The 24,679-nt window shown below is 37.2% G+C and overlaps 2 protein-coding genes across 6 annotated transcripts in view; one reads left to right on the top strand and one right to left on the bottom strand.

The window, feature by feature from the left end:
• Positions 1-986: 986 nt before the first annotated feature.
• On the bottom strand, positions 987-22,038 carry NUP37 (nucleoporin 37). Of its 4 annotated transcripts, XM_059845840.1 has the most exons (11): positions 21,484-21,535; positions 21,126-21,270; positions 19,756-19,975; positions 17,996-18,120; positions 16,889-16,961; positions 13,172-13,266; positions 5,896-5,986; positions 3,563-3,744; positions 2,611-2,661; positions 2,108-2,201; positions 987-1,331 (listed from the first exon to the last, which is right to left on the bottom strand). In XM_059845840.1, the coding sequence occupies exons 3-11, from the start codon at positions 19,909-19,911 to the stop codon at positions 1,218-1,220; spliced, it is 981 nt and encodes a 326-aa protein (XP_059701823.1). In that variant the 5' UTR covers positions 19,912-19,975; positions 21,126-21,270; positions 21,484-21,535; the 3' UTR covers positions 987-1,217. The 4 variants fall into 4 exon arrangements, with proteins under 4 accessions (XP_059701823.1, XP_059701824.1, XP_059701821.1 ...); XM_059845841.1 differs by lacking the exons at positions 21,126-21,270; positions 21,484-21,535 and adding an exon at positions 21,932-22,038; XM_059845838.1 differs by lacking the exon at positions 21,126-21,270 and having other exon boundaries at positions 21,484-21,578.
• Positions 21,633-24,679, top strand: part of PARPBP (PARP1 binding protein) — a 39,988-nt gene continuing 36,941 nt past the window's right edge. The window contains exons 1-3 of one of the 2 annotated variants that reach the window (XM_059845836.1): positions 21,633-21,753; positions 22,472-22,610; positions 22,838-22,995. In XM_059845836.1, the coding sequence (XP_059701819.1) occupies positions 22,846-22,995 (150 nt within the window). In that variant the 5' untranslated portion in view covers positions 21,633-21,753; positions 22,472-22,610; positions 22,838-22,845. Of the gene's footprint in view, positions 21,754-22,471; positions 22,996-24,679 lie in introns of both variants that reach the window. The other variant, XM_059845837.1, reaches the window with a different exon arrangement.

The following is a 24,679-nucleotide window of genomic DNA, read 5'->3' as shown; positions in this document are numbered from 1 at the left end:
CTTCTGTTCCACTACACACCAAAAGGAGAACAGGGCCTCAGGCCAATTCTTCCTCCCAGAGTCACAAAGATTTTTAGCTACAAGTGAATGAAACCTCCCCTTAAGGCTGCAGTCTCTGGTCAGACAATGGATACAAGATAAACACAGCACTATTACATTGAAACAACTGCTTATTTTACAGTTTAGGCATGCACCAGTCCACTGGAACTTATAAGGAACGTCATATTTGTTTTAGGTAAATTTTGGTGCCAGCTGGAAAGCAAAAGTTCCCAAGTATAAAAGATTATGAGATATATAATATGGTCATAGGTTTCAAAAGGTGACTGTAATTTCACTTATTGATGTCCTACTTCTGAACTGGTTTTATGTGTCACACATAAATAGGAACAAACAAACGAATATTTTAAAATCTAACTACAGCTAATAAAGAGGGATAAGAAGCTGTTACACTAGTGAAACATCCTGACATCACTTCACTTGCAAAAGTATGCAAAAAAGATACTTAAGACAGGAGTTATCTCTGTCTTCTTCTTTTACTTCTGCTCTGGGTTTTGTATGGGAATGATAGGAAAAATGTTTCTAGAAAGCAGAATGCCTTTGATTTTCTTGTAAATACTGGAAGTAAAAGGCTGTAAGCAGAAAAAACTCACTATGCTGTTTGACAGGCCTAAAGTAAATCCCTCCGTCCTCTTTAGAGAAATAAAACTGCTTCAAATTATCATTCCGATTTTACCATTAGCTTCTTCACTGGTACTGGTAACTAGTTTATTCAAAAATATCCAGGAACAACATTTAATCACAGTACACCACTGCACTTTTGTTCTTATAAGGTAGTCATGGTTGGCAAAGTTAACATTGAGAGGTGTTCTTTCTGTAGGTACTCTGCACAATATCAGCTATTTGAGCTCTATTAACTGAGTGAGACTGACGTGCTGGGACACAAAATCTCTTTAAAAGCTCCTGAAAAAAATTCATTTCACACCAAATGACATGTTTAAAAAGTATATTTTATTCTAATAGAAATAACCAAGATTATGATAACCAATTTTTCAAAACCTCTTGCACTTACAAGCTAAAAATCATACAGAAGTGATTTATATCTTGCTTTCTTCTTTCTTCTGTTGTCCAAGTGAAAACCATCACAAACAGTAAATTTCTTTTTACTAGAAAAAAAGGCATTATGCTGTCAAGCTTCATATTGAAGGCAAATGCTTATTTTACATTTCAGTAACCCAGAAGAAAATTTTATGGTCTCCTCCAACTGCACATAATGGAAGAGTTCTGTGCCATGTCAAACCAGATCCTACAGCTGCAGTTCCAGTAAGAATGGGCTGTAAAAAACAAAGAGAGAGAGAGAGAAAAATATCAATACAACTTCCCTTATAAATGATTTCTAAACTGCAGATACCAAGTTGCATAGACAAATAAACACCACAGATTAAATTTTCCTTAAAAAATATAGTTAAAATACAACAGAAATTCTACTGAAAAATGTGATTCTCTGCTACATAGTTCCAGTAGCTGCTTACTACATTTAAGTAACATACAGCAAAGTATTCCATAATAACAAATAGTTTCAACTCTTTACATTAGCATAAACACTATTAATATAAAGGCATGATATCAAATTTAGAAACCTTTTAAAAAGAAATTACTTCTGTTATTTCAATGTATTCATAACTAGTATGTAGGCATTAAAAATATATACTGACTCCAGAAAAAAAGATTTCCTATGTTTTACATTTTTATGAATGATTTAAAATATAATTAGTTAAAACCAGAAAAATATACCACAAGGTGTTTTTAGCCTCCTAAGAACTAGAAATATTGCCAGATCAATTAAATACCAGGTTAAAGGTATTTTTCTTCCCCTTAGTACTGATATGGGAAACCAAACTAAAACATATAGATCAAGTAGCTTCTAAAATAGCAGTTTAAGTATGCACCAATTTTTTTTTCCTTAGCATGAATGCCACAAACCAAAATAAAATGAAATGGGTACACCAAGCAGCAGTTCTGAACAGTTTGGGCTAGATTTTAATTTTAGCTTTTAAGTAACGTGAGTCTGATCTGAGAAGAACAAATGCAACTCCAGTCAAAAATTTACCTGGGGGTGTCCTAAATGATGAACCAGCAATTGAGTAGTTGTCTTTCCTGGATATCCAGTGGTTGCAAACAGATTTTCATTCACTCGGGACCACCTATGAATAAAATGAATCCATCCATGAATAAAATGAATGTTCTTTCCAAATACCCCTGTCATAGCAGCAGAAGTGCACACAAAGTGGACTTCTCTCCCTTGGGACTAACTGTGAAGATGTCATGTATTCTACTAACAGCAGAGAAACGGATTTAGTGAATTAGCCTGTAAATGATTCCCTACCCACAGCCCCCTATGCACAGTGCTGTAAAACAAACAAAAAAAAGTACCACATGAATGCTACTCATATATACTAAATGTGGGTCATTCAAAAATTTCACAAAGTTTATACACCCAGTCCCCCTAAAAATTACTTAAGTGAGATATAACCAGGTTACTAAACTCACAACTGTTTGTATAGATATAGACTTAAACAGATAAACCCTATAAAATCAAGACAACATTTATACCTGAATAATCTGGCTCGGTCAACATGGACAGGTCTCTTATCCTGTGGATAACTAAAAAAGACATTCAGGGTAAAAAACTGTTCTGTAAACAACTATAGCTCATACTGTAAGTACTAAAATTACAGTGGACACATTGTCTACTCTCTGTAAGCATCTGAGGCAAAACCAGAGCATTCCTGCAGCTTTAATCTCAATTTGGAGTAGGAAAACTGAAGTAGTTGTCCAGTTCATTATGGATCAATAGGTATCTGCTTATGACATGGAATGAAATTTTAAAAACACAGAGAGTGAGAGGCAAACAGTAGTGAGATGGACAAAAATGGACAAAAAGCCAGACAGTGTTACATTTTTTACACAAAATATTGATAAAGATGAATCAAAGAATACCAGGGAGTGGTTTGTATCAATATCATAGTTCCTGATGATTGTTCATTTATTTAGCTTATTCATTGGGTCTACAAAGATGAGTAAGGGGCTGGAGCATCTTTTACAAGGAAAGGCTGGAGGAGCTGTGTCTGTTCAGCCGCGAGAAGAGATGACTGAGAAGGGACCTCATCAAGGTCCATCAGTATCTGGAGCGGGGGGTCAAAGGGATGGAGCCAGGCTCTGCTCCGTGCTGCAAGCAATTGGATGAGAGGCAGTGGGCACAAACTGAGGCACAGGAAGTTCCTACACATGAGGAAGAACTTCTTTACTCTGCAAGTGACCAGGCACTGGAACAGGTTGCCCAGAAAGGGTATGGAGTCTCCCTCACTGAAGATATTCACAACCCTGTGCCTTGTGCTCTAGGATGACCATGCTTGAGCAGGGAGGTCGGACCAGCTGACACACTGTGGTTCCTTCCAACCTGACCCATTTGTGATTCTGTGACAGCCATGCTTTATTAGCCAAGTAGTACCTGCATTTCCTCAAGAAGAGAATAAAGACACCTATACTATGGGCATAAAAATACCTGGAGCGAGTGATATCCCAGATCAGCCAATCACTTCCAGCAACCGCTCCAATTTTAAAAGTATTTTTTAAACACCAGTCTGCTGACATCAGTGGTGTTTGTTCACACTCCAGGGAGAGAATGGCCTGCTGTGTAATCAGGTCATAGAATCGTATTGTCCCATTCTTCTCTGCCACCATCAGCTGTTAAAAAAAATTCATAGAATGTGGTAAACTTAGCATATAATGGAAATTACATTTTTTCTACCCTATAGAAAACCTAGAATACATTCAAACAAATATTAATAATACTAAATGAAGTACAGTTCTTCACTTCATACCAGAAAACTTTCCCTTGGACACTCTGTAACCAATAAATAAAAACCACTTTATACTACTGCTACACTGTTACACATAGTGATTACATTATTTTATTTCTACATGTCTATAGCTATCTACGTGTATAATTTTGGTGGTTAGAAACACCAGTTCACAACCACCAAAGCACTGTGCTTTCACACAAAAAAAAGTTATTATTTTAACATTCAGCAGCTTCTGTTCTGAGCATAAAGAATCAACTGACACACAGTGCTGTAAAAAAGAAAGGGTTATCAAGCACTGGAACAGAGCTGCCCAGGGAAGTGGTGGAGTCACCATCCCTGGAGGTGTTCAAGAAATGACTGTATATGGCACTTAGTGCTATGGTTTATTTGATATGATGGTGTTCAATCAAAGGTTGGACTCGAGGATGTTAGAGGTCTTTTCAAACCGAAATGATTCTATCATTCTAAGCAAAGTATTAATTAGTGTGGCTGTAGAATCTATAGAACCACTCTTACTGATTTTATATGACATCTCTTAATTCATCCTATAATAATTTGCAATATATTTTATCTAAACTTTTTCCATTACAGCAGTACACTCAAGCAGTTGTTTTTTAAGTATTGTAAAAAGAGCCTCCTGATTAAATTATAGACTCATAGAAGGATTGGGTTGGAAGGGAAATTAAAAATCCTCTAGTTCCAATCCTCTGCCATGGACAGGGACACTCACTACTAGGCCAGATCGCTCAGGGCTCCATCCAACCTGCTCTTGAACACTTTGGGCAACCCATTCCAATGCCCAGATGATGACATGAGATTCTTCTTAATGAGGAGAAATAGTTTTCAGATAGTCATGAACAATTAATTAAGAAAGGCAAAGAAGCATAAAAAAATACTCCAGTAATACCAGTTTGTTTGGAAAAACAGAACTGTCACCAAAACATGCTTTCCTGCAAACTAAAGGTCATGGTGCAGTAAGCATTTTGACCTGCAATAAGCTTTTCAGCAAGAACTAAATCTAGCAAGTTTTACGAGCGTTTGGAATGGGCTTTTCTTTAAAAAGAAAAAAAAAAAACAACCAAAAAACCCCCGTGCCTGTCTCTTATAATAATCAAAGAAATACATGCTAATAATATCTAAGACTGGCATACTATTGCAGTATTTTTGGGAAAATCTATTAATTTTGTTGTGCTAACAAAGTCGCTCAGTAGCAAACAGCAGCTAACCCATTAAACTCTGAAGCCACCTGAATCAACAGTTTTCTAGTTAACAGTTTCCTTTCTTAGTAAGAACGGATATTGATATTGGTGGAAAGTGTGATGAGATTAGAGATCCTCCTTCCCTACTGCTGTGTAAATATTTTGGTATCTTATTTGACTGCTTTTCTCTGTTTTAAGTATGTGTTTTTGTGGCAACCCGAACAACCATTTGTAGCTGCTTAAGGCAGTTATTGATAGGCACAATAGGAATAATAAATCCAAGACTGCAGGGACTAGACCATTAATGAAACTGGATATTTGGGTAATTACCAGCTGATTAATCCTCCTCAGTACAATAACGAGATAAGTATGAAATCACAGTCTATTAATTTGATTTTTAAGAACATATTCCATACACTTTAAGCAAGAACAACAACAAAAATGTCTCTTGTTAACTTCAAACAGATACTTTTCAAAGCTTGGCATGTTCTATAAAGGGTTTGTATTATTGGTGAACTGTGTTACCATGACTGAGAAAACTCGAGCTCTTCTCTGGTAACTCAGTTAATAAGCAATCAGCAGAATAGTTATCAACAACTGATGTACCTAATCAAGGACTATTTCTGATGGGAGGAGTAAGGGACTGAGGGTAAAATGACAAGAATGGCAATGAGAATTCATTCACAGTCCCTTCACATTAGCAGATCCAACCAATATCCAGTTACAGTGTAAACTAGGTCCTCAAACTTTAAAGTCACTACAACATCAAAGGTGCACTTTAGGTGTGTCCCCCCTCCTGTTATTTTAAAGGTGGTGAGGGAGAACACCACAACCTTAAAAGCCTCTTCAGGATGCCAGCAAACACTCATTCCAGAAGAACGTAAAACAAAATGGGCCTTCTCATTTCCTTCCAAATCCCAGACCCTGGGGAGAAAAGAAAGAAAGACAAAAAAGTAAAGTACTAAACTATTGCCATTTGACTGCAAATACATTAACTTTCAGTGCCTCAATATGTTCACAGAGGAAGTGACCAAATGAAATAGTGTTCATGCTGTATCATTTGAAGAAGTCATTGAAAATGGCCAGTGCTGCAGATAATGTATTCTAACACTGATGAGCAAGGCAGAGCCTCTATTTAACTATTCAAATGATTAGACATTTTAAGTTATCTAGACATTAAATTTCAGTGAGATGTTCCCATATTTTCATAAGTCAACACTACAGCCTTTGTACTACTATACCATAAATAGAAGTGAGGCAGTACAAAGCACGAAAGTCAGTGTTGGCCCAGTTGATACAAGGAACTTGAAAGGAGGTACCAAACAACTTAAATCACCCATGTTGCCTTGTAAAGGGCAAGACCCTAAATTAAAGTATTTTGGCTGCCTAATATAAGAGTTTCCAGTATTTCCTGGTAAGACAAAATTGAGTAATGGAAATATAAGAAACCAGAATTTAAGCTAAGGCAAACAGAAGGATCTATGGCAGAGGTAACACTAACCAAGAAAGGGTCTTGGAGAGCTTTCAACAGGTAAATTGCATGTGCCAATTTTACCTTTTCCTTTGGAAACACCTACAGTACATATCTGGCAACTATTAAAAAATTAAATAATCAACAGTATGCGGTCACTATGGATGGACAGGAAAGTGTAATGCTGAAACACCAAAACTAGGTTAGGTGATGGGTGAGTTTTCTTTGGATGTGTTCTGTAAGAGTGGTAATGAGCCGTGGAGCTACTTTATTTCTAAAATGCAACAAAACCAAAACTGAGACTATTTTACCTCACAGCCACTGCTCAACTCCCTCTTTTCCTACAAAATCAATAGCTCAGTTGTAGGACAAAGATATCACAGTTGTGAACATCAGTCTGAACCACAAGGCTACATGTTATTTATATACATTTGGACACTGAAACATACACATATATCCTTCCTCTCTGACATGCAAAACTTGAGAAACAGCCAATTTTTAAAGTAGTGTTCTGCCCAGTCTTTTGAACTAGATGAGTGGCTACGTACTATTATTGTTTATTCTAGAGGATTTTTGCTGACTTCCTCCAGACTTTTTCAGTTTATATCTCACCAGGGTGCTTAGAGCCTTATATTTAAGAGATTTAAAAGAACTCTTAACCAATACATCATAAGTCTAGACAAAATATATGGGAATAAAGTAAATATATTTAATGAACAATGTTGTTTTCTTATGCCAAACCACAACAGATCAAATATTTGTTCTCCCCGTAGAAAACACAGGGTCTCTAATCTTGAAGAATCAGTGTGCTTACTAAAAAAAGTCAAAACAAAAACCTGACAAGTGTTTAAAAAATGAAATATCTACTTGATTAGGTAATTTAGAAACATACAATACTTTCTTCTACTGCCAAAAATTTTGCCTTGTAGATTTGTCCAAGTCAAATCAACACTCCCCATGTGTATTTACTGTGCAGGGAGAAAATTATGATAAAAGAGAAGATGGTGAATCATTTTGGCAAAAAGAATGTGCCATTATGTTTCCTTCCCTGAAGTGAGTGATGTTAATAGGTGTTGAGACGGAAATTTATGCTTTTTACCTCCATAACTTTGTTATTTATAAAGTTACCAAATTCGTATTTTTTACTTTGTAAGAATGGCAGGACTGTTAGTAACAAACAGTATAGGGAGGAGAATGGCAAAAAGCCTCTTTTAAATTTTATTTATTGATACCAAAGATAATATTTTTAGTTTTGGGGAAGAAAACCCCAAAATCCCCAAAACACAAACCAGGCAATACGTATCAAGATAGATCCTTGTGTGAATGCATCCTGTCTATACAATTACATATGTGTTCAATTAACTCTTTTCAGTATTTCTTTGCGAAAAACCCAAGTAAAAAACTTGCAAACCCCCAAAAATTTAGCCAAACTGATTTTCAATTCCTAAATTACTCAGTAATCATAACCAAATCAGCTGCAGATGCTGCCTCCCCATTTTTGTTCAGATTCCTATCAAGTAAATCAATCCAAAAAGACTGAGGATTTTGTCTCCCATTCAAAGCTCTTGCAACTTTACTAATACTACCATGATTTTATACCAAACTAAAATAACTGTATGTTTCTCTCCAAACATCCTTATCTTTTTAACCCTGCAATGTGTCACTCTCTTGGTTCTTCTCTTCCAACCAACTATCATGGCATAGACTTGTCACTGAGCTTGTGGCTTTTTTTCCTGATATTTAAAAAAAAAATCCACAAAAAATTTATTGGAGAAAAGTTTGAATAAACACAGTTGAAATAAGTGCCCAAGTTTGATTAAGGTATAGTCTCAAAATTAACATCTAATCTTCTCCGTAAAATACTTTTTTTAAGTAACTAAGAACTGAGAAATTATTTACTGCAATACTCAGAAAACTTAAACTAACTCAAATACAGATAGTTGCAAATGCTGTTAAAGAAAATTCTTGAGATACTAGTACCTTTCTCTTGTCACTCAAATCCTGTAACTAACAAACAAATAAAAACTGCAGTTATCTCATAGCTTGAAGATCTAACTTTAATACATTTCTTAATATCTCCATCAGACATATTCCATGTGCGAGTAAAATTCTATCACTCTTGAAAAGCCTAGAGAACTACAGAGAAGAGCAAGATTCCTGTTGCTGAGATCACACAAAGGTGAAGTTGTTCCTCACTGAGCACAAGGAGTGAGATCTCAGAAAAGAAACATGAAAGTGCAGAGATAAGGAAATACTGCAAAGAATACAACCAAGACTGGCTTTCTCTAAGGTCTTCTGCCAACTCCATATGGATTTGGCTATCACAGATCTGGAGGGTACCAGGCAGGACATGAAAGGCTGAAGTGGAACTGTAGAGATTCCTCTGTCTGGTCAGAACAAGAGAAAAGTGTAATATTTAACTTTTTATCAAGTCTTTTCCCAGAGGAAATGTACAAATATTCCTTTAGAAAGCTGACCCATGTTCACCATTTTCTTTTGGCGATCAAAGGAAATGTCACTGTTTCTAAAGAATTAGTGATTAGAGTATTTCAGATCTTGGCATTAAAAAAACATGTTATCTCTAGCTTCTTGTAATATCTACTTGGATATGCAATCAATAGATTGATATATTTCTCTCTGCTGACTGTGGGCTGCAATTATACCCTGTAGTGTTGGTAGAGGCAGGAGATGCAGTGCAGTATCTCCACTTCACTAATACACATTTCAGGCCATGCACACTAACAAGTAAGTCCAAGAAATATACATTTCTACTACTACTACTGAAATATATTTAAAGTTATCTAATGCAAAACCAGAGACCATGCAGCATTTTTGGAAAAAAAGGTGACACTTCAGTCCTGTCCTTTCAACCAGAGCAAAAAATGGCTGTTAAGAGCTATCAGCTTATTATTCCCAGTGTGGATATAACACTAAATGCTTCTGTGGTATGACTGCTACTGAGAAACTCAACTACCAATTCTGCTGATGGCTTTCTAAAATATAAAACTTCTGAACAAACCTAATGCAATGATTTCTATTTAAAAACAATTTATAGGCTAGACTACATTCTAGGGCTATGTTACTCTTAACATAAGCCATAATGTGTCACAAAGGAAATTACTCCATCATCTTCATATTTTGAAGACTTCATGACGAAAAGTTTATTAAGATCACACTGAAATACTGTTCCAAACATTTGCTCCAGAAAGCTTTTGCTTGTTTTTTTTTAAGCTGACAGGAGACCAGTTAATTCTTGCACTGTCCAAAACCAGTAGGTTAATGCATCATGGCTGTACAATGTAACAGAATTGTGTTAGACTACATACAGGGATGCATACAAGTGTGCAAATTCAAAGACTGGGCTCTGAAAACAATTCAAGACTTCTTTATTTTCATAAATTATAATGCAAAACTAGCTTGATAAAATGTAACCAGCATACATCAGAAAGAAGAAGTATTTTGGCATGACACCTTTTATAAAAATTTTGACAGAAATCCATACTTGACTGCACTAGGAATGGGAAGATGCAAACAGAACATGGTTTTGGAGGTAGAAATAAGTGGTAATGACCACTTTTCAACATAGCCAAAAACTGAAATATTTATTGAATAATCAAGGTAAGATTCAAGTGCAACATGTGCTGGCAATACATTAAAGAAAACAAGAACAAAAAAACCCCCAAAAAACCAAAAACCCAGGAGTTACCATTAGCTTTCCTTCATATTGTCTAGAGAAAAATCTACACAAAATACCTAGGGCATGAGAGTACCATGTACAGATAAACCCCCTTAAAATCAGATGAAACACTACAAAGCATTCTAAAACTATAGTTAATTTAGCTTTCAGTGACATCAAGCCTTGCCCCCTAATCCCTGGTTAGAGAACAAAACTAATCCTCTCATGATCTGGCATTTATTCTACAAGCAACAGAGAAGGCTGAACTTCAGAGTGACTGATGAATTCACAAAGTCCTCTATGAAGTGATGTGAGCCATGGCTTAAGGAAATGAACAGAACTCAGAAAGGAATGAAAAAGCAAGTACAGTCACAGATAACGTGGAAGATACTTCAACTATACTTTCTTTTGCACTCAAAAAGAGAGGAGGAGGATGTAGTTTAAGAAATGGTTAAAAGAAAAAGAGAGTGAGGGAGAGAAACGGATGAATGAGTCTTTTGCAGCTTTTCAAAATACAAGCCATTCCAGCACTCGATGACCAGAAGAAATTGCCATGCTAGTATTTTTAAGGTCTGACACTGTCAGACCTTTCCGTTCCACCTGAGGAAGGAGTATGAGGTGATTACCAATTCGATTGAATTAACCTTTTGATAGTCAAGAGGTTCATTTTTAGCATGGATATGAGATTAGTGGGTTTTGATAGGATGGTATTTTGCATTAAGTCATTCCAGAAACACCAGGTCTTTAACCACCAATAGTGGAGGGTTTCAGTTGAACTTGTGGTGTTTTCCAAACATTTCCCACAATTTTTTTGCTTTGTTAAGTATCAGAACAAAATAATTTGTACATCTGAATCTGTGCAGACTCCAGGACTGTGTTTCATTTTTCATAATGAAAATGCCAGTAGTAATTTTTTTTTTTGAGTGGTGCACAGGGAGTTGCACACACACACACATCTCATTAACAAAGTGGGATGCACACATTCCTACACTTGATGCAAATGTTCAAAGTGTATACTGCCTTACCATTTCAAGGAATTAAATGAAATATTCCTTAAAGCTACCATAACACAGATGACCACTGCAATTATTTTTAGTGCAGTTCTACTTCACAGCTGCAAAAAAGTTTTGAGTTGTGAGATCAAGGCAAATAAAGACCATGTGTAAGAAACAAGAATTCCTGAGTGACACAGCAGCAACTTAAAGGTAAGAATTTTGGATATCCAACTTACACTGTCTGTCCTCCAGCCAAAACGACTGAACTCCACTCTGAGATGTCACAGTTGCACCAGCTTGTGGCAAGACTATTTAGTGGATGAAAACTGAAAATCTCCCTTCCCTAGATGAACTTAAACCTTAACTTTCTCTTGACTGAAAACCAGGGAAGACCTAACCATGCTTGTATATAGTCAGTACATACTGAAAAGTTGTTTTAAGACTTTATTAAGACTTAAAAGTGGAACTCAAGACTTGTACTAATTGTTCTAGTACTTTATTCCACAGGCATTAGCAGATTTTGTATCCTAAGAACAATTTCAGGAGAGAAATTCAGTACAGACAGAAGAATTATTCCTCTTCTTACATTACTAGTGAAGCAAATTACAGAGTAAGTAAAGAATGATTTTGGTAAGTCCCAAGGAATGCATTTTCCATTAGTTTTGAAAGTGTAACCTTTAAATTCAATAGAAAAACTCTTCATGCCCCACATGCATGAATGGAAAAAATAAGAACTCAAGTAGCCAAAAAAAATTCTACTTATTTCCCATGGCTTTTAACCAAAGATTTTATGGTTTATGGCATAAAATGTCTTTCACAGGTACTAAGCTGCAATCTTGTTAGTATATATTAATTATATACATTTTATTTCCCTTTAAATTAGTATCAATTAGATAGACAACTGTTTTTAAAACAGTTTTCTTTCATCCAAGGAAAGCTGATCATTTCATAAAAAAACCAGGAAAAGGCCACAGAATCTAACAGTTTTTTACTGAATAAGCCAAATATAAGTTTAGATTTAACAAAGAAATCAAGGATAGGAAATAAATCAGAAGAAGATACAGCTAAGTCATACATTTCTACTAGTCATTCCTAATGATTTTGTTGGAAATACTGACTAGACATCTATGGAAAAGCTGCCAACTAATCAGAGTAAAGAAAGTCAAAGATGGTGCTTTCCCAACTCTCTTGCTGCCCAACTGCAATGACCTGAAAAGCCTACATAGCCCTCCTGCTCTCTCCAACTGCACTGGAGGGGTAAGAGGAGCAGCTTAACAGATTCTTGCACACTACTAGAGGATGGGTGACCTTTTGACAAGGACCAACTCCTGCATCAAAAACCTTTACCCAGCAGGCTTCAAAGCATTCAACCATGCTTCTCTTCTACTTCCAGCAATAAGAATCCAAACAGCTGGGTTTGAAGCAGCTGTAATCATGGTATTTTGAGCTACCAGTTCCACTGTATTAGGATGGTGCTGTCTTCAGGCTATGTCATCCCACCCCCTGGTAAGGCTAATACATTTGGGTAGATGGACAAGTTCACATACTGACTTTCACTGACTTTAAACTTGACCCACCTGATGACAGAATACATAGAGAAGGTCTGTAGAATTCAGCACTGAGCTGTACATGTCTGCTCTCCTATTCTCATTTTATTCTTGTCCCAGAAGGGGGAAAATAGGGTATGCAAATCCAAGACAAAAATTTTCTTTATTTTGAATCTAGTTGATTCAAAATATTGCTTTGAAAAAAGACAACCCACAAGTCACAACAAAAAGCCAGTCCACAACCCAAATTAACAAGAATAGTCCATTTCTTATCTTGTTAGTGGACTAGTCTTTTTAGAGGGCCATGAAGGTGCACTAAAAATAAAATATAAATGCTTATTTAAGTGGACATATAAAACATTCACAGATAGAAAAAGTCCAATACTAGTTTTTCAATAGTGTTTTGAACAAAATGCATACCTGCAGGTGTGATCATCACTTACACTTGCAATTTCTTGTCCTTCGTTGGGAGCAAAGACCAGATCATTAATGTAATCTGAGTGGCCATCAAATGTCTGCCAAGCAGAAAAGAGAAATACTTTTACCTTAGAGCTGACTGTTCCACCAATATATTTAACAGACCTGCTAATGGAAAGATGTGTGTTAAGATAAAACAATAATTTTAATAGAAGGTAAAAAAAGTTTTTATCAGTGACTGGATTTCTTTAAAGTATCTAATTCATGTGTAGATTCATACTGCAGGTGAAAAGATCCCTCCCACTACTACTTGCAGTTAGCACAGAGGTCAGTTTGATGCTTTTGCTTGACAGAGCAAAATCACACTAAAGCTTTTTATCATTTTTTCAACCACTGAATTTAGAAGGTAGAAGATAGTAAATCTCAGAAAGGAAGAGGAGAATGATCAGGCAATGAATGCATGATCTACCTACATTACAGAACACTGATTACTGGTAAGTCACTCTGATCTCTGAATCTCTCATTAAATACACCTATGGTCTTTTTGAAAGAAATCTCACAAAATTTTAAGTCAGGCAAATTTCCATGTGTAGATGTATCTGTTACTGTTCCACCCTCTTCTATTCAGTCTCTTAAGGCACAGCTGCTTTTGTTTTGCCCAGCAAGGTATCATAAAAATGAGATAAAAATATCCTCTCAATAACAGCATGAGACTGAGAGATTGCAGAGGTAAACAAGGTCGAATGAAAACAAGTTCCACAGTTTTCTCAAAGAAAAACACATCACCTTTAAGTGTAGCTATTCTGAGGAACAAACGCAGAACAGATAAAAAAAAGAAAATCTCAAGCACGCATAATAACTAAATCCTCCTCTCTAAAAGTTTTAAGAATGCCTCATCAATTCAATACAGAAACATTTTCAGCAGCCAACTTATTTTTTTCCAATACTTTTTTCCATTATTTTATTAAAGCCTAATGGATTATACTAGAACTAATAGGCCCTAAGATGATGCTAAACTATTTAGACAGAATGCCAAGTCTTTTGACAATTTTCAGCATTCTGAATTCAAATATCCTGCCTCATTTTACTTCTACAGTTCTGATGAAATATGCTTTTTATTAAGCAAAATTTGAAACAGGACAAGGAAGCCGTAATTCATTTCCAAATGAAAACCTCAAAAGAAGAAAAAGGTTTCACGAAGATCCATCAGTCATATTTTACCTTTTGTTTTTTTGTTCTGGGCTTGATCCAACCCATAAATTTTGGATTAGTTGTGTCGACAGAGTAATGGAAAACTCAAGTGTGCTTCAAGTTCCTTGTTGATAATTACATCAAGACAGTCTTTCCATGGGGAAAACAGAGTAAGGTTACTCTGTCTATCCCTCCAGAAGCAACACGTACTAATTGTTTACTATAGGAGACAAAATGTTCAGAGATTACATCCTGAACGTAGTCACATACTTCCTTCAGCTTTGTTTCCATAGTCTGGACCTCTCCTGAAGATCCCATGTGTCAAGTTTGCACTGTATAATAGATCAAAATTTTCCACATGTTCATCATAAGTTCAACCTCAGGTTTATGAAATAGGTTTTCTGAGGTATCAGTTCACTGTTAATAAGAAACCACTGTATCAAACGTTATTGAAAGCCAGATCAGCATAGCTAACCCAGAATTTGTGAACATGTGGGATTTTGCATGTGCTTTAAATCACAGTTAGGTGTTACTTTTCTTGACAAGAAATCTCGAGTATAATGATTGTCCAGATTTAAGAAATTAATTGATTGCCAGGAAGGGTTTTCCACACTTTATATAAAAAAAACCCAGAAGACAGTCTCAAAGACAACTTTTACTGACATAAACACAGTAGCCCACATTCTTTCTTTTTGTTAATGAGTTCCTCACCAATAGGTAAAAGTATGCTTAGCTGTTTTCTGATTATTTTTAACATTAGACCAAGCCTGACCCCTATAAAATACAGTATGTATTTTTACTTTTTCTTCAGCCAGAGTACATCCTTAATAAAGTTCTTGGACAGCTAATTTCAGTGGTGGAGCTGGCATAAACAAAGCTAATAGCTTTACTGTTAAATTCAAGCCAACACTTCTCATTTGTATTGCATATGCACCAAATAATCATAGAATCATTAAGGTTGGAAAAGACCTCTGAGATCACTGAGTCCAAACACAAATTCAACACTGCCAGGTCCATCCCTAAGCACCACATCTACAAGGTGAACACAGAGATCACACTGCTTCCCTGGGCAGCCTGTTCCAATGCTAGATCACCCTTTCACAGAAGAATTTTTTCCTAATATCCAATCTGAACCTCCTCTGGCACAACTTGGGACCATTTCCTCTTGTCCTACACTTGTTGGCTGGGAGACTTGTAGGCTGACCCCCACCTGGCTACAGCCTCCTTTCAGGTGGTTGTAGAGATTGTAAGCTCCCTCCCAAGCCTTCTTTTCTGCAGGATGAACAACCCCAGTTCCCTCAGCTGGACTTTCCCTCATAGGACTTTTGCTCCCGACCCCTCACCAGCTCCACTGCCTTCTCTGCACATGCTCCAGCACCTCAATGTCTTCTTTGTCCTGAGTGGCACAAAACTGAAGAGAGGATTCAAGGTGTCAAGTACGGAGGGATAAACACTTCCTTCCTCCTTCTGACCACTCTATTTCTTGTGGCCTTATTAATCCAAAATAAATTTAAAAGCTAGAAGTTAGATGTTGAATTTAGCTCACTAGAGTCTGTATGACCAAATTTAGCCCATTGTTTCATTATTTCAACTAATTATCAATCCATTAGCTAATATTAAAGACACTTTACATTCTGCTAAGTTAAAAGATTTCATTCACAGCTTAACATTAAAGCTTCTTGTCTGAAATTCACAAAACTGCAGATATTACACAAATAGATAACTTTAATATGGAATGACAGAGGTCAACTCACAAGGAGAGCATAAAGAACTTTTAGAACTAATTTGTCAGAAATCCCACCAAGCTGACTAACTATGCCAGTCATTCCACTGCTCAGTAGCAAAATCATGTATGACTAACACTAAAAGAAGGAAATTAAAAATATGTGCATGTATGAAGCAACACAAAAAGCATTTTCTTTCAAGACATTTAGTAGCATCCATCTTTATTTCTTAAACCCTACCTTTACTCATTCTATTATCAGTATGGCCACATAACTGACATCCACAATTCACTTAATTTGACAAATGAGTATGAGTACAACAAATCTCATTGTCTTACTAATAAAAATTAACACACCAAAAATAAAAGTCTATTTTTTCTCCTTTATACCCAATAAGCCACTCTCATCAAAAGAAGCAATATTATATTCTAAAGCAGTAAAAGCCAAGGAATACGCTCTCCCAATCTTTTTTTTTTTTTGTTGTTTTTTTAATAATTAGCTTTGCTTATTGTTAGCTAAGACCTCACCAAAAATCTTTATACTGGATAGCACAAACATCTAATTAACAGTAGTACCTGGACTGGGACATTGTTTCAAAGGAAGAATTTTGAAGAAAATCAGAAGATCATGTAGGTGATAATTACAGTTATTCCCACTTTAAAGACAGAAAGGTATTTACAATACAATTATTATCCCAAGAGATGATGGACCTAAGATCTGCCACAAGTGGAGCACAAGGATAGTTAAAGATCAGACTTCACTAAAAACTAAATAATCTTTTAAAATTCACATTAGCTGCCCTTACCTTAAATTCATTCTTGTCCTGCAGGTCTGAAGTAAAGAGCCTTAATTTCCTATCAGAAGCTGCAGTACAAAACCTACTCTCAACAGACAAAAAAAAAGGCTTGTCAGTCAATCAACATTGCAATAGTTGCCTTTTAATCAGTTTTTCTTCATCTTAAAAATGCAAAGAAAAAAACAGATTTTGCAAAAGTTGCATTTTAATCAGTTTTTCTTCATCTTAAAAATGCAAAGAAAAAAACAGATTTTGAAAAAAACCCAGAAGCATCTATCTTAACTTTTCTGCTTTGGCCACAAGCAGAATTGTAACTGGAGCTTATCTGCAAAATAGTGTGCATCAAGTGCCAAGAATACTTATTCAGATATTTTTACAAAGCTAAATCTGGATCAATTACCAATTATCTGAAATATCTATCATAAATGTTGCTGGAACTTTTCTTGGAAGTTAAGTGGTAAGGCACAAAAAACAACCCTTGTTATGAGTGTTTTAAAATACTGAAATATAAAATTCAGAAACCAATTTTTCTTTAACATATTTTAACATAAAAGCCACATTTTAACTGTATGAAAATTGGGCAGTAAGCAACAATGGTAATTTTGAAGAATCAAACAAACTACTGAGTACATTTTAATTCAGAAATTTACAGTTAATAGCTAACTATCTTTCTACATTTTCTAGATTTACACCTTAGAGGCTCTCACAAATAGTATCTAACCTACACTGAAACACAGCACATATGCAAATCAGTGCAAATAGCTTTATAAAGGGGGCCATACAAATGATCTCACATTTACTAAAGCTCTTAAAAGAAAGAGATGCATGAAGAAAGAAACTATGTCTGGGGTCCATAAAAATAATGAAAAGGATATTATTTACAGCTTGTTCAGTAGGGAGAGGGTCAAGGGGGACAACAAGGAGGACAAAAACCAAGCAAATGAACAACAAAAAAAAAGACTATAAGAATAAATGCTCTCCTGAAGAATTCAGAGATTCATCAGTGATTTCTAAGGAGGTAGATTTCACTCATAAGCTTTGAACAGTCCAATATTAAGGACTTAGGGAAAACAGGTAAGAGACAAGGATTCACTGTAGTTTTTTATTGTTAAGTACCTTATCTGGGGAGGTATAGCATCAAGTCTGGTTTCAGGACTCCATGCTATGGCATCAACTCTGATTCCATGGTGAAATGTTCTTAGTGTCTTATATTGCATGCCTTCCACTTCTGCATCCTCCTCCTATAGAAATATTGCAGTTAGCTGATTCAGAACAAGGTCTCGGTGACTTCTAACAAATCAGATTGCTACAAAATGAAAGGGCTTTCAAAATTACACATATTGGGATCTTTTTAGATCATAACACCTTCAAAGTGAAAACCTGGAACATACAGAAAGCATTAAATTGAAATATTTAAGTACTTAGAAATACATTAAAGTATGAGTAAATTATGACTGATTGCAGCCTCCAGCCAGAGGCCAGTGAAGAGCAGAAAAATCAGAACTGAGCTATGAAGATGTTGAGCTCATTCCCTGTACAAGCAGCATCTTCACTGATACAACTAAGGCCACTTAAAACAACATGGCAATTTAGCACACACTGCAGTGAGAAGAACAAAAGCAAACATGTAATTTAATCTGTCTTCTCTCTGAATTGTTTTTACACCATGGAAAAAATGCTGTGACTTCCAGAGCATTGCACTTCAAAAAGCAGGAGATAAAAAGGTGCCCTCTGTCATCTAATCCTAAATACAAGCTTGCTTGTTCTTACCACTGGTCAGGACACCAGAGAGCAGGAAAAATGAAACAAGAGTTGGGATTATGGACTCTGTCAGTAAGCTGACCTCTAAAAAGCTTTTAAAAGTTTTTTTTTAAAAGTTTTCAGAACATCCAATGAAGCACCTCAAAGGATATTCTTACACAATTTTCTCTATGTGACAATTCTGCTTTAACATAAAGAACCTCTCTGTACACCCTCTACATAATGTAGAGGCCAAGCAGAACCCAGCTGAGGATGCATGAAATTACCCACAGTTTTTCAATGCTTCTCAACAGGAAGAAAGAATAACATTTTCCTCTCCTACTCTGAAATACTCATTGACTCCACATGTGGAAGGGAAGGGAGGATATGAAAATTATAGAAAAAACACCTTGTGTCAGTGGTTGTCAAAATTTTAATTACTTCCTTTTCAAGGCCTACACCAGAAATAAGGTAGTGAGCAACACAAATGTCAGTATGTTTTTGTGGTTAGCACTAGGTGCTCTTCAGAAAATTTCCAACAGTAAGACCATGGTGAATAACAATAATATTAAAAATATCAGCTACACTATTAATCATAGTAGACAAATTACAAAAATAATAATGTTAAATAAAGAGAAAGATGAAGGAAAAAAGCTTAGAAATTCCAAGCAATTGTCTTCAATTGATTGTCAAGCATCTAGGCAAAAAAACCCATCTAATGAAAAACATTTAATCCAGTATAAAAATATACAGTACTCAGTATTTTTCATTTTAAAATTTTTCACAATATAACTGTAAGTAACTTGAAGGTAAGAAATGTTCCTGTTTCCAACAGTCTGTGAGGGAGATCCAGTAAAAACAATTGTGAGAAAAAAAAATTAGGTAAGTATTTCTACAGTTCATCCCTAAAAAGAAATACCTACAAAACTAGCACAGATATATCAGTGTGTATTTTACATATAGATATATTTATATTTTCCTGAAAAACAAGCATCCTAGACTTGTTAGTGTAATAAACAAGTAAAATTGTCCCTTGTTTACCACAGGGAGAGGAGGAACAGGAAAGTGACCAGAGTCTTCCTGCAGTAGAGGTGCTGGCAAAGTCAGTTTCAGGGCATCTAACAAAAACAACTAACCTGAAATCTGCAAGTCCCAACAACCACGTAATTGTTGCCACCATAAGCAATGAGGGAACATGAATCTCCACTGTCAAATGGATTGAATTTTACCACGTGCACATAATCCTCACAATCCACAGTGTAAGAAGTGTTTCTAGTAGAATCTTGCTTCATTTTCAGTGAACTAAGTCAAGGTATCACGGAACCGATGTCTTCTCCAGGATGAAAATCCACATTCCTACACAAAAATTTTAAAAAGCACAGATGACTCACTGAATGAATAAAAAACGTAAAGTATTTGTGGCAGAGCAAATAAAAATTCCCTACAACATGTTCAAGAACACAAAAGTTGCACTTAAGCTTATTAGATATAGCCTGTTCGTTTCGTCATTCAAAATATTTATTACACTAACATACATTCAAAACTGTCTCTTACAGACTTCAGCAATAACTGCAGACCTTGTGCTGCCCTTGGCAACCCAACACCAATACAAAAAACCAAGTAACTGCACACACTCTAGAAGAGTAACACACAGCATTTTAGCATTTTCAACCAAAGGAGAAGAAACAGTATGTCGCTACCTTCAAATTCTCTTTACTTGTCTACCTCTTTACAGAGTGTGAGTCTAAAAACTGAGTTAACCAAGGTTGCAAAGCTGTAAATGAAAATACTGTCATGCATTCAACCAGTTTTCATGAAAACCAGGTTTCTGTGCTAGAACACAAGAGTTCAAGATACACAATTGATTTCAGAATCAATTCCTTTTAGTCCCAGTACAGATTTGACATTAGTTTATGTCTTTTTGGGAAATCAGACCTTTGACTACACACCACGTGGAAAACCAGCTTGAAATCTCAGACCTTTGACAGATTTTGGTGTGTAAATGATCAGAAGGTCTCAGCATCCAAGACTGAATGCTTTGCTTGGGAGCCAGCCAGGTCTGACAGAGGCATCACTCAAACACAGAGAAGGTCTCCATAGTTGTGTGTTTGTGTATTAATTCATACAATAGTCCACTATATTACTGTAAATACTTCTTTAGCCATTTATCTTGCATAGCTTTGCTCCTAAAGCCAAATGCAAGTTTTAATTCTATCAAAAGTTTTCTTCCTCCAAGGCTTCCCATGAACACAAGCCATTATAGGATCATAGAATGTTAAAGGGTTGGAATTTAAGATCATGTAGTCCCAAACCCTGCTGCCATGGGCAGGGATATCTTCAAATAGACAAGGCTGTCAATGCTTCATCCAACCTGGCCTTGAACACTGCCAGGACTGGGACATTCACATCCTCCTCGGGCAACCTGTTCCAGGGGCTAACCGTTCTCACTGTAAAGATTTTCTTCCTCTCATGTAACTAAAGTTTTCCCTCTCTCAGTTTGTCCTACCACTACAGTTCCAAAGTCCCTCTCACGCTCTCCTGCAGTGCCACTTGAGATGCTGGAAGGTGCTATGAGATCTCCACTCCAACTCCTCTTCTCCAGGCTGAACAACTCCACCTTCCTCAGCCTGAATTATCGGCCACTAGACCAGCTTGAAAACACCAAGAGTATTATTACCTTCGTTTCTTTAGGAAGCACGATTAGGGCAAAAGCACCGCGTGGATGCGCCTTACCTCCCCCCATTCATGTCCATCCTTTGCCCTCCTACTCCCTCCTTTTCCCTTCGGGGCCCAGCGGCTGCTCCCCAGCCAGGCTGCCCGAGTTCCCCCGGGCCGGGGGTGCCCCAACCCCGCTTCACACGCACCTCCGCGTCCCCGGCTCCCGTTCCCGCACGGCCCCGCCGTTCCCCAACAGCGCCCGCCCCGGGCGGCGGCAGCGGCGCGGCTGCTTCCGGGGCAGCGGCCCCGCGCCCATTGGGCCGCGCGGCGGATTTGAACGCGGCCGCCGCGCCCCAGCCCGGCCCGGCCCCGCCGCAGCGGCAACGCTGAGGGCACCACGGCGCTGAGGGCACCACGGCGCTGAGGGCACGGCTGCGGGGCCTGGGGCGGCCCAGCCGGACCGCTCGGCTGCAATGGTAATGCCAAAGCCAAATCCGGCTTCTGGGTGTTAGGGGCGGCTCCGCAGGGGTTTTGGCTTGTTCGGCCTTTTTCGCTGGGATCGACGGGTACGGTCCCTCGGAAAGCTCGCAGGGTGGGGAGAAAGGAAAGCCTTCGGAGAGGTTTTACTCTGCCCCACGCTGACTTGCAGCCCACCTGTTTCATCCTCTGTGACCCCCATGTCATGGTCGCATTGTCAGGGGGGTTGACCCCTTCAAACGTTTGGAGAAGCTGCTGTTGCAGTCGTGCTTGTTTCCCGATGTCTCCTGTCCTCCCTGCCCCTTGGCCACGCTTCCTCATTTTGTTACAGCCGTGCCAATAACCAAAAGACAAACGCGCTGTGGGCTCTGCCTCAGCTGTATGGGAAAAGGTCAAAGGTTGAGTTTTGTCTTCTGGAAGTAAATGGGATGGGTATTGCTCCTGTACTGTCGCTGTAGTGTGAACTGTGTTTCAGAAAATAACAAGTTTAAAGGCAAACTTCTGCTACATTGTCATGTACCTTGTCTTGACAAGTGTAAGAAGGTGAGAGAGACCAAACCATGAAGTAGTCCAATTATTGCTAGAGAAAAATTAAAAAGCCCCAAATTAAAAAAAAAAAAAAAAAAAAAAAAAGGGAAAAGCCTGTATTGGTAACAAAAGTGTTTAGAGTTGTCTGTGTTAGTAACTCTTAGAATTCTTAAATCTCTTTTTTTCCAGGTTTAAAACATCCTCGTAGACCCTCATCTGTATGTATAGCGAATGCAGAAAGTACTGAAGACACTCTGAGGCTGCTTTTGAAGACAAAGACTCATATTTGTGATAACATTCCTTTATGTTGGCATAATATACAAGGAAAGTAAGGGCTTCATGAAGGCGTGACATGCATAAGCACTTTTAACCCCTTAACTTCATAGTTGCTCTGTCACAGTGAGGCAAGTCTGGTTTAGTTGGAAGAGATTATTCTGGGAACTTGGTCTTTAAGAAGATACAACAGGGTTTGCACTGCTTGTAGGGAGGTGAAGACCTGCATATCCCTCTGGCATAATTATATTTGTTTTTCACTTGATTATATCTGTCTTCTAGTCTGGACAATGGTTACTTCCCAGCAAAAGATTTTACACTTGGTCAAGTGTTTCAGAAGACAATGGCCTTTATTTTCCAACTCTGAAAGGACTACTGTATGTGGAGCAGACTGCATGTTGATGGCATTACAACTGTCCATGGCTGAAGTCAATAAACAGGTTAGCATTCTTTTCAGTATGTTCTTGGTACTTGGTACACCTCAGACTTGGTTCCCTGGCTGCACTTAGTGCTTAGGCACCAACTTGAAATGACTTTTTTTTGTTGTTTCCTTGCTGTATGTTAAAACAAGGTGTGTCTGAGGGCCGGATGCAGCGAGGCAAGAAAATTAATATGGTTAAGTGCACTGTTGAAGCAGGGCTTAGAAAAAGGATCTGCAAGACAGATGGGAGGATGGAAGTGCTTTATGTGTATATTTGAGCTCCAAACAGAAATACACAAACTAGTGTATTTCTGCTGACCACGTCACTTCTGTTTATTTCCATCTTTTATTTCTGTAGCGCTGTAGATCAGCGTGGGAGAGCTATGGCATTTGGGGTGCATTTTTTTTCTGAGTGCTCCAAAAATATTTTTATTTTATGTGAAGAAGATGATTACAAAACTGATTTGGTATGGTTTGTGTGAGTTGCACTTGCCACAGTATGTCCTTGGCTGCTGCTTTTCCTGACACTTGTCAGGTGAAGACCTATATGTACCTGTAAGTTGTGAGTGTGTGTACCCAGTACCAGTAGGAATTTTGTGGCTTTCTCTGTGTGTGTACATGAAGTGTCAAATGGTGAAGAGAAGGTGTAGCCCTAAAGTGTCTCTGAAAGAAGCATTATGGCTTGTCAGAGCTAGAGGATGTCTGAAACATACTAGAAACAGTTGCAATATACAATCAGGCCTTTGCCTGTGTCTCATCTAAGGAGAACTATTGCAAAACTTGTTTTAATAAACTAAAGATACCTTTTTAGGTTAATTAACCTAATTATTGATGGAAACAATACTGTTTTTGGAAGACTTACTCTAGTGTTGCATGGTAAGTCAAGCTCATAGCACAAAGCTTTAGTGTAAGAAAACCAAAACAAACGTTCCAAATCAGCAAACATACCAGAAATAAGAGAACCACATCAATGTGAAATCCCTAAGCCAATAAAAAACCCAAACAAACAGAAAACCTGTTCAGTTTGTGCATCAGAAAAAGTTTTGAAGTCTGAAATGTGCAGACTGGGGATATCTCTTGTCTAAACATTAAGTATAAAACTGGATAAGTCATCCCCCATTGTTAGAAACATTTCAGTAAGGACACTAGAATGCCAAGATACTACACTTGTACTTGTTGGAATGTAATATATTCCAGCCAGGAGCCTGGTGTCCTCACAATACCTGTGTAGGTTTAAATGAGGAAATCAGTGTGCATCAAAATTAACTCTTGGAAAACTGGTAAAAGACATTAATGCAAAACTACATATGGAGGTGATAGCTGTTTGTCATTTTTGTTGTTATTCTCAAGGGAAAACTGCAAGCATTTTCCAAAGCCACCTCTGGAAACTAAAATGTGTTATTCTACTGTATGCCAAAGCTTACAGACATGAAAAGGTTATGGTTCGTTGCTCCCTGCTTTCCTTACAATAAGTTTTTTTCTTCCACTAGAAGTAATTAGTTTATTCTACTTCATCCTTTTTTTTCCTCTTCCAGAAAATATTCCTCTCTTCCAGAAATATCTTTTCTTTCAGAGATGCTCTAACAAAAATTATAGGAGTTATTTTCAACTAATTTAATTTTGAAATGTTTAGCTTCTCCTTCAGATCTGAGGAAAGAACAACTTTTCAAAACCCTGATATGTTTTTTCTGGTTATACTAGTT

Source organism: Haemorhous mexicanus, chromosome 5, assembly GCF_027477595.1.
Source record: "Haemorhous mexicanus isolate bHaeMex1 chromosome 5, bHaeMex1.pri, whole genome shotgun sequence".
Classification (NCBI taxonomy): domain Eukaryota; kingdom Metazoa; phylum Chordata; class Aves; order Passeriformes; family Fringillidae; genus Haemorhous; species Haemorhous mexicanus.
This window is presented reverse-complemented; position numbering and strand designations above follow the sequence as displayed.